Here is a 14,294-nt window from a genome sequence, read left to right on the forward strand (position 1 = left end):
TGGGCCTTAAATACAGTTGACACCTGAACAACCTGTGTTTGAACTGGAAGGGTCCATTTATAATAACGTAGACTCTTTTCCCCAATAAATATGTATAGCACTGTGAAGTACTTTCTCTTACTCTGATTTTCTTAATAATATTTTATTTTCTATAGCTTACTTTATTGTAGAATCAGTATATAAAACACAGTATATGTGTTAAGCAGCTGTTTATGTTATAGGTAAGGTTCTGGTCAACAGGAGACTATTAATAGTTAAGTTTAGAGCGAGACAAAAGTTATTTATGGATTTCTGACACAGGATGGGTTGGGGTGTCAGTGGCCCTAATGCTCAAGTTGCTCAAGGGTCAAATATATTAACATTTCAGAGTTAACAGAATAGAAAACACATTACCTTTGACTTTTATAATCATCGGTGTATCAAAGAATTCCTCCCCAATTTTAATTACAAAAATAAACTTTACATTCTTATTCAAGATGCCACTTTACCTTTTTCTGAAGACAAACTCTATTTATATGTAAAAAAAACCCCATACTTTGCAAAGTTTGGCTACTGGACAGAACTTAAGAATAAGAGAATAAAACAAAAGTAGCCTAACATTTAGATGTAAAATGCTAGGTCAGAAAAAACAATTTCACTATAATAGGAAAGAAAACCTTAAACACAAATTTAAAAAAGCAATTTCTAAAAAGTTTGAATTCAAAAAAGTAATTTAGTAAATACTGCAATTTACCATTTTGTATGTATGTCTTGTGCTTAAAGCATTTTATTTGTGCCTCTAAAGAGTTTTTTTTTTTAAAGTACAAAATAATACTGAGTTATTGTAACTCTTCTTTTAAAGAATAAGAGATTAACTTAAAGTAGCAGAGCTTTCCTTTAGTTTTTAACACCATTAAACTAGGTAGGAAAAGATTTACAACAAGTCTTATTTTTTTTCAGAAGCATTTCAATAATATTGATAAGCAGTTGATAGTTTGTGATAGTTCATTTAACAATAAAAAATTCTACAGTCAAAATTATGCATTTCAAAGACATTTACCTAAATTTTTATACTTTTAAGATATTTTATTTTTTGTTGTAACTGCAAAAAATGCAGAACAATTTTTCATTACAAATAAATAGTAACAATTAAAGAGTAAAATTATGTTTGGGATATATGATAGAACAAACATGTTAAAATAAATTATAACACATAATAAAGCAGAGGTATAAAATGCCCCCCAAAATATAAAAAAAATTGCACTTACATCCATAGCTCTCTTAATAAATGGTATCTGTGTGCCACTGTCCAGATCTTCATTTATAATAAGCCTTCTAGCCCACTGACCTGCCCTGACAACACCACTACCATGAATTAAAACCATCAGTTTCTGTGGATTTGTCAAAGCATCCTCACTCATAAAGATAAAACTCTTTGGTTCACTCTCAGTGGCATCTACCTGTAATTAAAAAAAGTTAAATAATAAATAAATGTTTTCTGATCAGGCATAAACATAAATGAAAAAATAACTAATGGTTACTATAAACTATAAAATGGTTATTACAGAATTACAGAAGTAAAAAAGTTTAAAATTAAATTAAAATATTCATTAGTGATTAACAATTACATATACAGTGGATGAGTAAAAAAGACATGATAGTAATTTAAATATAAAAATATGAAAAAAGAATATTGGAAATATATGTCTCCCTACATTATTGTTGTATATTAAGTATCATTATATATAAGAATAACTTATTTTTGAATACTTCCTATCGTCTAGATACTATATAAAATGTTTCAAAAATATTATCTCAATAAAAAAATCTATTAAAGTGGTACTATTATACTCATTTATTGATGAAGAAATTGATATCTAGAGAGTTTAAATAACTTGCCCAAGGTAACACAACTATTAAGTCTATAATTCTATAACAGAAGTATACTGTACCTAAAATAGAAAACAGAATGAACCAATTGGAGGATGCACATATTAGAAAATCATATATTACTCAGAAATACCACTAAACTTTTAAAAAATGGGAGAGAGGACTATATGAAAATTCAAAAATCTACTGTTCTATGTAAATGGACGTTAAAGTTTCATTCAGAGTAAGAATACAAGATTATATAACAATTAATTAATGAAGGAATATTATTTGTATACTCTGATAAGCTTATTTTATGTACTAGTTATTTATGGGATGAAACGTAAATATTTTTAAATTTATTTTGATTGTACTTAATATTTAGGTTTTAACTAGATGATGTATAATTTAGATTTAAAAGATGCAAAAGACTTTAGGAAGGGATAACTCCCCAGTCATTTACTGCATGAGCCACGGCATGCACTGAGTAGTATTCCACATCAGCAGTGACAAGCAACTAGGAATAGAAGTCTTTGTGCAGCCTGGTCAGAGACAGAAGCTAAAGTCTTGATGGCTGGTAATACACACATCCTGGAATAGAGAGGGTCAAACCACCTGCTATGTAATGCAATGGTTCTTCACTTCGTCAGTGGTATATATGTCCATAAAATTATCAAAATAAGAAACAGACAAAAACTCTAGGCACCAAAAAATGCTCTGGATTCCAATTACTCCCAGTTCCTATTCCTGGGAAGAGAAAAAAAAATTAAAACTTCTCTTATTCTAAATCAATCAGATTGGTGTCAGTAAAAGATGCTTAGAAATTTGTGTAAACAGAGCACAAAGGGCATTAGTTTAGTCAGAAGAACATGGCCACAGAGCTTAAGAAAAAAATACCACCTTCTGACCATCCCTTTAAATACCACCCCAAGAATTCCCTGGTCCCTTTCTCTCTTTTCTTTTCCTCCATGGCACCTGTCACAATCTAATATAGTATATACTTTACTCTATAAATTTGTCTGTGTAACTGTTTATTAACCTCTGCTCTCTCCACTAGAATATAAGTTTAGGAAGGCATGAACTTATCTATTTGTATCTAGCTACATTCCCAATGCTTAAAAGAGAGGCTGGCACATTGTAGGCACTCAGTAAATAAAGGAATGAATAAACTTTTGGAATAAGATATCTTATCAAGCATTACCAATGACTTCCTTTAGATAAGTTATTTAACTATATGATGAATCCTATAACTGGTTATAACTTGCCTGGTTCAGAAAACATACTAAAATTAATACACAATTATTAAGAATTTTAAAAGAGCTACACAATGCTAAGAAATAAAAGGATATAACTATCTTTATTATTAGTAATTAAGTATGCAGGAAGAGAGATATGAAGTGTAACAGAGTCACATTAGCTTCAACTGCATGAGTTGGCATGAGTAAACAAATTACAATGACAATGGGTATGCCCGAAGTCAGAGAGAAAAGGAAGAGGATGAGAGAAAGTGGAAAACCAAATCCAGGTAATTCCCATTTACCTTAGGACATTGTATGAGAACAGATAAAAGTGACTTTTTAAAAAAGGAAAACAATGGAAAGAAAAAATTAAAAGGCAAAGTTGTCGGTGTATAATCAGAAAGGCCAACAGGTTCCTAGTCATTCATTTACCCAAGAGTACAGTACATCTAAACACACACACATAAAAATGCCTCTGACAGTGAGGCCCCATGAATCCTGAAATGCTATGGAAATGGATATCTGTTTATCTTAATAAAAAATCCTGTAGCTCTGGACTTTCCAGGAGGGGCTGATCACTGTTTCTTTTTCCTATTTGACTAAATCCTGTTACCAAGGAATTTAGTCAATTTTTTAAGCAATGAAATGTTGATAATTTAATTCCACAGTAATCACTTTAAAACTGGAAGAGCACTTATTTTCAGAAGATAAAAATATGTGTTGTTTTTTTTATTATAATGTTCAAAAATTTTTACGGGGCTATAAATTAAGGTAATCATGAATAAGTGAATAAAGTTTTACATCTTGAAATGTTGACTTTAAAAATATGAGAACATTAGAAAATCCAAGGGAACAAAATGAAACTGAATAATGTAATGGTACTAATGATTAAGAAGTAAGGGCAGTGTTTGAGCTGGTTATTGGCTAATACCATATCAATTTAACACAGAACTCTGACTTTGCAGTTGGTAACTATAACTTACTTGTATAAAGTTAATCCTAATTTTCAATAGTAAAATTTCTATATGAATAAAATAAGCTTTTCTTTACTGATTAAAGCTTGGAAATGGCTGTTCTAAGTCCATTTATCTTCATACAATAGTAATTCATTAAGCTGAGCTTTCATTAGGAATACATACATGTAATAAAGGTCATTCAAGTGTACCACTTCACTTCAAATAAATACATAAAAATAGATTATATCAATGAAATGGGAAAGATAGAGAAAGGTAGTCCTTTTAATTGTATTATCATTTCAAAAATGAAGGGAAATCAGAATTTTTTTTTAAGGAAGGTATTAGTGTTTATTTACTTACATATATTTTATTTTTTTCCAATTACAGTTCACATTCAACATTACTGTGCATTAGTTTCAGGCACACAGCCTAGAGGCCAGACAATCATATACCTTACCAAGTGTTCCCTATGTCATTTCAAATACCCACCTAGCACCAACACAGTTATTATAGTGTCACTGGCTATATTCCCCATGCTGTACTTAACATCTCTGTGTCTATTTTGTAGTATACCTCACCTCATTGTATACAATACTTCTGAAGATTATTACTTTTTAAGAACTACTGGGCACAACAAGATTAGGTATACTGACAGTAATTTAATACCATCTTTATCAATATCAAAACACTATGACCTTAACATTTAAACTTATCACAGTTAACCTAAAACAAAGTTTTCTTCTAAAATAAAAACTATTTTATTTGGAAGCATAAACATTTTAAAAAACTGGACTTACTGGAATAGAAATTTTTTTCAAATTACAGTCCTTTTCCAGGAGCTCGTATACATACTTCGTGATGATCTAGATGGGAAAGAAATAACACATTAAGATGCAATTTTGTCCATTATCAAAATCCATGTAAATTAAGATCACTTATTGTTCTGAATGAGTATCTCTCTATTTTGGAATATTTTTATACTAAATTCAGAGACTTCTTATTGATTACTTATAATAGTTTACTTTTTGTTGCTTTTTAAATAACTATGAGTCTTAATATTATGGATGAGGACCAGTTAAAAAAACTCACAAAGACTTCCTATTTTTTAAAGTAATACTCTGTGAGCATATATTCTTTTTTCAGTACTTCTGGAATCTATTTTCCTATAATTTCCCCACAGATATTATATCTAATATAGTACTATCATGACTCTGAATCCTAACACCTCTTATGTAGTCATTGAATCAAGGAGGAAAGGTTGCAGGTATTCTAAACAGAAAAGGAAAACTGATTCATCAAAGTTAGGTAGCAGGTAGTATTACTGTCTGTGGTAGGTAGAACCATGGCTACCCAAAGATGTCCACATTCTAACTCCCAGAGCCTGTTAATATGCTATGTTACATGGTAAAAGAGACTTTGTAGATATGATTAATGTTAAGAACTCAAGATGGAGAAATTATCCTGGATTATCTGAGTGGATCCAACCTAATCATATAAAACCTTAAAAGTAGAAGATAATGGAAAAACGATGTGTCAGAAAGATGCAAAGTGAGAAGGCCCTGATTGACCATGCTGATTTTAAAGATGGAAGGAAACCCAAGGATCCTAGAAGGAAAGGTTGATTCAGGGCCTGGAGCTCAGAAAGTACAAGGTAAGTCAGAAAATAAAATTTTGCACTAAAAAATAAATGTTAAAAGAACACAAAACCTGCTTGATGAGAGCTATCTGGCCAAATCTAGAATAATAATGACATCAATGGATTATATAACTCATTGAATAAAATCTAAGAATAAATGATCCCATAATGATATAAATCAAGTAAAAAGGAAAGGGGAAAATAAAGCTCTTTCTTACAGTAGAATTCCAACTAAGAAATACAGAAGAAATGACGGAGTTAGAAAATCATCAATAGATGCTAAAATTAATAGGTGGAAGTTTAACAAAGAACATAGTCTTAAGTATTTTCCTCCAAATTACTGATAATTAGAAAGAGTAAAAAAAGATTAACTTGCGCTGGCCAGTTTGGCTCAGCAGTTAGAGCTTCGGCCCACAGACCAGAGAGTCGCAGGTTCGGTTCCCGCTAAGGGCGCGTACCTCAGTTGCGGTTCATCCCTGGCCCTAGTCAGGGTCGTGCAGGGAGCAACCAGTCTGTGTGTCTCTCTCACGTTGATGTTTCTTTCTCTCTCTCTTCCTCCTTCTCTCCCTCCCACTCTACCTTAAGATAAATGCAAAAAAATGTCCTCGGATGAGGATAAAAAAACAAAGATTAACTTATGGTATGACCTGGCAGACACCATCAATATTGGAGCAAAACAAAATTGTATACTCTTGATATCATGCATGGAAGACAAAGAACACATTTAAGGTACTTGTCAAAACTCATGAGCTAAATCTACTTATGAGAATACATATGACAAACTTAAATTGAGGGTCATTCTATAAATGTCCTATACTTCAAAAAATGTCAATACCAAGAAACACTTAAAAAGGCTAAGAAATGGTTCCGCATTAAAGGAGAATAAAGAGACATGACAACTAAATGCAAAGTGTGTACTAGATTTAATCCTGGACTTGAGAAATATCAGCTATTAAGTACATTATGTGACAGTAAAATTTAAACATGGCTTGTGGATTGATAATATTGAATCAATATAAAATTTCCCAACTCTGATAACTATACTGCAATTATGAAGAGAATATTCTTAGGAAATATACACCAATGTATTAGAGGTAAAAGGGCATAAAGTTTCCAACTTGACTCTCAAATGGTTCAGAAAAAATTATATAAGTAATATATATAATACATATGATCAACTTTTCTGTGTGAAATTATATCAAAACAAAGTGTTATTTCAGAATTTCCCATACTGTACATATTCCTAGCTCAGGTGCTACTGACACTGCATGTATTTCCACAAGTATTTCAATGGAAATGTGGCAAAAGACAAACAGGATAACAATATTTGCTTTAATCAAAACATTTTAATTTCTTGAAATATTACAAGACCACAGCTATACTTGAGGATAATTTTCATCCATATTGCTTGCCAAAAGCAAAGACTCACTGGGGTCCTACAGTTTGCCATGTTTGTACCTATGTTCATCCCCCACCTAAAATTCTCTTAACTTTTCCCATTTTTCTCCAATTTTTCAAAAAGCAATTCAGCCCGGCCAGTGTGGCTCAGTGGTTGAGCGTTGACCCATGCACCAAGAGGTTGCCAGTTCAATTACTGGTCAGGGCACATGCCCAGGTTGTGGGCCAAATCCCCAGTGGGAGGCATGCAGGAGGCGGCCATTTGATGTTCTCTCTCATCAGTGTTTCTATCTCTCTCCCTCTCCCTTCCTCTCTCTAAAATCAATAAAAAAAAAAAAAAAAAATTCTAAAAGCAATTCAAATGCCACCTCCTACCTGAAATTTTCACTGATCCTGCCAATAATGTTGCCTTTCTTATGACATTTAGCACTCCACAGTGGCTACCTCACATTCTCATTTGCCCACTAAAGTGAGCCCTTTATAAATAAGAATTACATATATCCTACTTTACTGTAACATCAACCACACCATAGATGCACAATACGAGAGAACGAGTGAATAAAAAATAATTGGTAGTGTTTGCTAACATCATTTTTCAGTTTATAAAAAAAAAAAAAGCAATATATTTAAAAATATTTTTTAAATGTGTTTATTAACTCTTAGAAAGCGAGGAAGAGAGAGGGAGAGAGAAATAGAAACATCAATGAGAAAGAAACATTGATTGGCTACCTACTGCATGCCCCCTTACTGAGGATCAACCCCACAACATGGGCATGTGCCCTGACCAGGAATCAAACCAGCAACCCACGGGATTATGCCTAACCACTGAGCAACACCGGTTGGGCCATTTAAAAATATTTTAAAAGTGAATTTATGTATCAAAAATAAATTCACTAGACTTAAGCATGAAAACACAATAGACATTGAAAAGTCTCACTCCCGCCCCTGTCCTCCTCTACTGGATGCCTCCCTTGCTCTGACCCCTACTGGTAATCTTACTAATTTCTTATGCATCCTCCAGTGTTGCTTAGTGCCAGGATGAGCAAATAAAAATGTATCATTTCCTTCTCTTTCTTAAAAAAGACAGCATACTATACATACTGTGTTACACAATGTATTCTTATCTTCTTTCTTATAGCAGACTTAATACACTGTGTTACTTTATCATCTAAAAATTTAAACTGATTTTCTACCCGCTCAGTAATAGAGACCTTTTTTATTCTTCTTCACTAGTCATAGTATTCCATTGTGTGGATGTACCACAGTTTAGTAAAAATTTTAAAAATATGTAATGATTCACAAAAAAATATTCACTAAGAAAAGCATACATAACCTTAAGCATTGTTTATAAAATCTTATGCAAATTAAATTTACATTTATTACCTTGGTACTTAGAAATCATTTAACATTTTTCCACCCTGTAAATTACCTAATTATTTAAAAAGAAAACCACCTTTCTCTCATATGACCCATTTATCTACTCTACGTTTCATCCTAGCTTCCTCCTGGAAAGGGATAGAGGGAGAGTAGAAAAGGAGGAGGAAAGATGGAGGGAAGGAGAGACACAGGAAAAAAAGAAGAGAAAATTTCTTAATAATTAAGGTTTAATATTATTCGATAATATCAGTTTGGCTAAACCTAAAAGGGCTCCTCTAGCATCTTTACATTAAACAGACTATGATATGAATGGCAATGAGTCATCTAATTAGAACTAAAGAACATTTACCCTGGGTGTGTATCCTCCTAAGTCAGAACTACGTCTTAAATTTCACTAAAATCATCTTCATCTCATCCCTATTTTTCCCCTTAAAATCTTTTATACTTCATTCTTAGTGGGTACATTCTAAATTTAAAAAAAAAAAAAAAGTCTTTTGAAGTAACTGCTTTTTCAGCATATCTTTGAAATAAAATTCATTCCTCCAACTTTCCATTAGCATTCCCTGGAGTGCGAGTCTATATCCCCAGCTGTCCTTCATTTATATCAGCTTCAGATCACCAGCTCACACATTTTTCTTTTACCTGCTCTAACAATGAGTCCTCCTTTAAGCCATCCTTTCTTCCAAAAACCAGATTATTACATAGCTTACCAGAAACACAGACTTATAAATGTGTCCTGCTAACTACAGATAGCTCCTTGTAGTGATTTCACAGGCACTTCAAATTCAGTATGTTCAAACTGAATCCATCTACACAAGTCCAAACCTATTTCTCCTCCAGTGTGTTCATCAGCTCCATAAATGGCACTACTACCCACTTAACTGCTCAAGCCACAAGCCTAAATATCATGATCCTTGTCCTTCCATCCCTTAAAATCAATCATCAAGTCCCTCAAACACTGGAAGTTCTCCAGATCTCCCCATCTCTACTATCACCATTCTAGATCACTGCAGTCTATCAACAGATCTTTTTGGATTGTTTCTGAAGCCTCCTTGTGTTATATCTATTACAGCAGACTTTCCTTCAGATCGTATCTCCTGTTAGCAGACATATAACTACTTTAAAAATGCAAATCTAACAGCTTCCCAGTACTTTAAGTAAGAATACGGCTCCAGTCCTTAAATCTAGCAAGACCCTACCAGATCAGACCCCTGCCTACTTCTCAAATTTCATTCTATACCTCTCTTTCCTCATACTCTGTATTGGGTAATCACAATGACTTTCTTTTAAATTCTCAGATGCAAAAGGATCTTTATCACCTCACAGCCTTTGCAAATTATGTTGCTTTGCCTGGAATGCTGGCCCATTCTTTAATTTTTTTTTAATCTTCACTCGAGGATATTTTTACCTGTATCTTCAGACAGAGTGGGAGGAAGGGAGAGAGAGAGAGAGGAACATCAATGTGAGAGAGACACATCCACTGGTTGCCACCCACACGAACCAAATGGGGCTGGGGACTAACCAAGGTACGTGCCCTTGGCCAGAATCAAACCCAGGACTCTGGCCTGCAGGCTGATGCTCTAACTGCTGAGCCAAACCAGCCAGGCCTGGCCCATTCTTTAATTATCTAGCTTTACCATCTTCCTTGCCTGGCATCCCAATCTATCCTCGAGACATAGCTAAGAAATTTGTATTCCTCCTTCCTAACACTTATATTATTAATAATGTCTTTTCCAAGATCTGTCTTTGACACTAGACTTGAAGCTTTTGGAAGAGAAGCAATTGTATATTTATATTTCTTGGGCTGAATGTCTAGGGCCTAATTCATGCAATGGCAATCCAAATTTTCAAATAAAAAACAATAATGATAATGTAAAAATAAGCATAGCATTCATAATGATGCAAATCCTTTTAATAAATCTTCTCAACAACCCTGTAAAGTTAAGGAGGAAACCAAAGCATTTGAAACATTAGATAACCTGCCCCTGGTCATGCAGCGAAATAAGTCAGAATTCAAACCTAGGGAAACTGCATGCCCTGGAATCTGGAATATATTTACTTAACTTACATGACATATTATATCTCTTATGTTAAAAGTCCATAAATAAAGATGCTAAAGGAAAATGGGTCATAAAACTGAAATTAAAGGGTTATTAGGGCCAGGCCAGTATGGCTCAGTGGTTGAGCATCTACCCATGCACCAAGAGGTTCGATTCCTGGTCAGCACATGCCCGGATTGTGGGCGTGATCCCCAGTGAGGGGCATGCAGGAGGTGGCCAATCGATGTTCGCTCTCATTGATGTTTCTATCTCTCTCTCCTTCTCCTTTCCTCTCTCTTTAAAATCAATAAAAAAGGCCTACCTCAAGAAACAAGAAAAACTTCCAATTGACTGTCTAACCTCACAACTTAAATAATTAGAAAGCAAACAAAAAGAAAATCCCAGAGCAAGTAGAAGGAAGGAAATAGTAAAGATCAGAGCAGAAATAAAAGACATAGAGACCAAAAAAAAAAAAATTCAAAGGATCAATGAAACAAAGAGCAGGTTTTTCGAAACGATAAACAAGATTGATGCACCCTTAGCTAGACTCACCAAGAAACAAAGAGAGAGAACGCAAATACACAAAATCAGAAATGAAAGAGGAGAAGTAACAACTGACATGACAGAAATACAAAAGATTGTTAACAACTACTATGAACAAGTATATGGCAACAAATATGACAATCTAAGTGAAATGGATAAATTTATATAAACACACAGTCTCCCAAAACTGGACCCGAAAGAGATAGAAAACTTGACAGACCAATAACAACTAAGGAAACTGAAGATGTAGTCAAGACTCTCCCAGAAAACAAAAGCCCAGGCCTGGATGGCTTCACGGGGGAGTTTTACCAAACATTCAAAAAAGAACTAACACCCATTCTCCTCAAACTATTTCAAAAAATTCAAGAAGAAGGAAGACGTCCAAACTCGTTTTATGAGGCCAGCATAATTCTAATTCTAAAACCAGAAAAAGACACTACAAAGAAAGAAAACTACAGGCCAATATCCCTGATGAACATAGATGCCAAAATCCTGAACAAAGTACTAGCAAATCGGATCCAGCAATACATCAAAAAAATTATCCACCATGACCAAGTGAGATTCATCCCAGGGATGCAAGGCTGGTACAATATTCGCAAATCAATAAATGTGATACACAACATAAACAAAATGAAGAATAAAAACCACATGATCATATCAATAGACGCTGAAAAAGCCTTCGACAAAATCCAGCGTCCATTTCTGATAAAAACACTCAGCAATCTGGGAATAGAGGGATCATATCTCGACATAATAAAGGCCATATATGAAAGACCTACAGACAACATCATACTCAATGGGCATAAATTAAAAGCATTTCCCTTAAGAACAGGAACAAGACAGGAATGCCCACTATCACCACTCTTACTGAACATAGTTCTGGAAGTCTTAACCACAGCAATCAGACAGGAAGAAAAAAATAAAAGGGATCCAAATTGGAAAGGAGGAAGTGAAACTGTCATTATTTGCAGATGACATGATCTTATACATAGAAAACCCTAAAGACTCCATCAAAAATCTACTAGACTTAATAAATGAATTTGGCAAGGTAGCAGGATACAAAATTAACGTCAAGAAATTGACAGCATTCTTATACACCAATGATGAACTCACAGAAAGAGAATGTAAGAAAACAATCACATTTACCATTGTGGCAAAAATATTAAGACACCTAGGAATAAACTTAACCAAAGAAATAAAGGACCTATTTGCAGAAAACTACAGGTCACTGAAAAAAGAAATACAGGAAGATATAAAAAAGTGGAAGCACATACCTTGTTCATGGATTGGAAGAATTAACATCATTAAAATGTCCATATTACCCAAAGCAATCTATAGATTCAATGCAATCTCCATCAAAATACCAATGACATATTTCACAGAACTAGAACAAATACCTCAAAAGTTCATATGAAACAAACAAAAAAAAGACCCTGAACAGCCACAGCAATTTTGAAAAAGAAGGACAAAGTAGGTGGGATCACAATACCAGATATCAGGTTATATACTACAAAGCGACTGTAATCAAAACAGCCTGGTATTGGCACAAGAACAGGCATATAGGCCAGTGGAACAGAATAGTGAAGTCAGAAATGGACCCAAGACAATATGCTCAATTAATATTTGGCAAAGGAGGCAAGAGCATACAATGGAGTAAAGACAGCCTCTTTAATAAATGGTGTTGGGAAAATTGGACAGCTACATGCAAAAAATGAAACTCGACCATCAACTTACACCATACACAAAAATAAACTCAAAATGGATAAAAGACTTAAATGTGACCCGTGAATCCATAAAAATTCTAGAAGAAAATGTAGGCAACAAAATTTCAGACATCATACACAGCAGAATTTTCACTGATACATCACCTAAGGCAACAGAAACAAAGGAAAAAATGAACACATGGGACTACATCAGACTCAAAAGCTTCTGCACAGCAAAAGAAAAAACCATCAAAGTGGAAAGGGAACCCACTGTATGGGAGAACACCATTGCCAATGATACATCAGATAAGGGGTTAATTTCCAAAATGTATAGAGTACTCATGCAACTCAACAAAAGGAAGATAAAGAACCCAATTTAAAAATGGGCAGAGGAGCTGAATAGACACCTTTCCAAACAAGACATACAAATGGCTAAGAGACATATGAAAACATGCTCAACATCACTAATCATCAGAGAGATGCAAATTAAAACAACGAGGTATCACCTCACACCTGTCAGAATGGTCTCCATCAACAAATCATCAAACAATAAGTGTTGGCGAGGGTGTGGAGAAAAGGGGACTCTAGTATACTGCTGGTGGGAATGCAGACTGATGCAGCCACTATGGAAAACAATATGGTGTTACCTCAAAAAATTAAAAATTGAACTGCCATTTGACCCAGTGATCCCACTTTTAGGAATATACCCTAAGAAGCCTGAAACACCAATCAGAAAGAATAGATGTACCCCCATGTTCATAGCAGCACTATTTACAATAGCTAAGATCTGGAAACAGCGCAAGTGTCCATCAGTAGACGAATGGATAAAAAATCAGTGGTACAGCCCTGGCCAGTTTGGCTCAGCGGTTAGTGTCGGCTTGCGGTGTGGAGAGACCCGGGTTCGGTTCCCGCTAAGGGCACGTACCTCGGTTGCAGTTTGTCCCCAGCCCTGGTTGGTCGTGCGGGTGGCAGCCACTCGATGTGTCCCTTTCACGTCGATGTTTCTCTCTCTCTCTCTCTTCCTCTCTCTCCCTCCCACTCTATCTGTACAAAAAATGGAAAAATGTCCTCAGGTGAGGATAAAAAAAAAATCAGTGGTACATATACACAATGGAGTACTATGCAACTGTAAGAAAGAAAGATCTCTTATCCTTTGAGACGACATGACGGACCTGTAAAGTATCATCCTAAGTGAAACAAGTCAAGCAGAAAAAGACAAATACCACATGATCTCACTTATTTGTGGAATATAATGAACATAACAGTCTGAGGAATAGGATAGACCCAGAAACATGAAAGTAGGGTGCAGACTGATAACCCTCAGAAGAGGGGGTGGTGGGGGAGAGAGATAAACCACAGAACTTATATGCATGTATGCATAACCAATGGACACGGACAACAAAGCTGGGAATGGGGCGGGGGGATGGGGAGGAGGGTGGCAATGGGGTAAAAAAGGAGAAACATCTGTAACAAAAATAAAATTTAAAATAAAATTTAAAAAAATAGATATAAAATAAATTAAAAAAAATAAAAGGGTTATTAGTAACCTAAAACCA

The 14,294-nt window shown here is 34.5% G+C and overlaps 1 protein-coding gene across 28 annotated transcripts in view; it reads right to left on the reverse strand.

Annotated features, from left to right (window-relative positions):
- Positions 1–14,294, reverse strand: part of FAM172A (family with sequence similarity 172 member A) — a 419,901-nt gene that overhangs the window by 306,873 nt on the left and 98,734 nt on the right. For all 28 annotated transcript variants that reach the window (XR_004961727.1, XR_004961726.1, XR_004961728.1 and 25 more), the window contains 2 exons: positions 4,840–4,905; positions 1,248–1,439 (listed from right to left, as the gene is read on the reverse strand). Coding sequence is in view for 24 of the 28 variants with exons in the window: in XM_036280332.1 (XP_036136225.1) it covers positions 1,248–1,439; positions 4,840–4,905 (258 nt within the window). In the remaining 4 variants the exon portion in view is untranslated. The remainder of the gene's footprint in view (positions 1–1,247; positions 1,440–4,839; positions 4,906–14,294) is intronic.

This window comes from Molossus molossus, unplaced genomic scaffold (genome assembly GCF_014108415.1).
Source record: "Molossus molossus isolate mMolMol1 unplaced genomic scaffold, mMolMol1.p scaffold_m16_p_3, whole genome shotgun sequence".
NCBI lineage: Eukaryota > Metazoa > Chordata > Mammalia > Chiroptera > Molossidae > Molossus > Molossus molossus.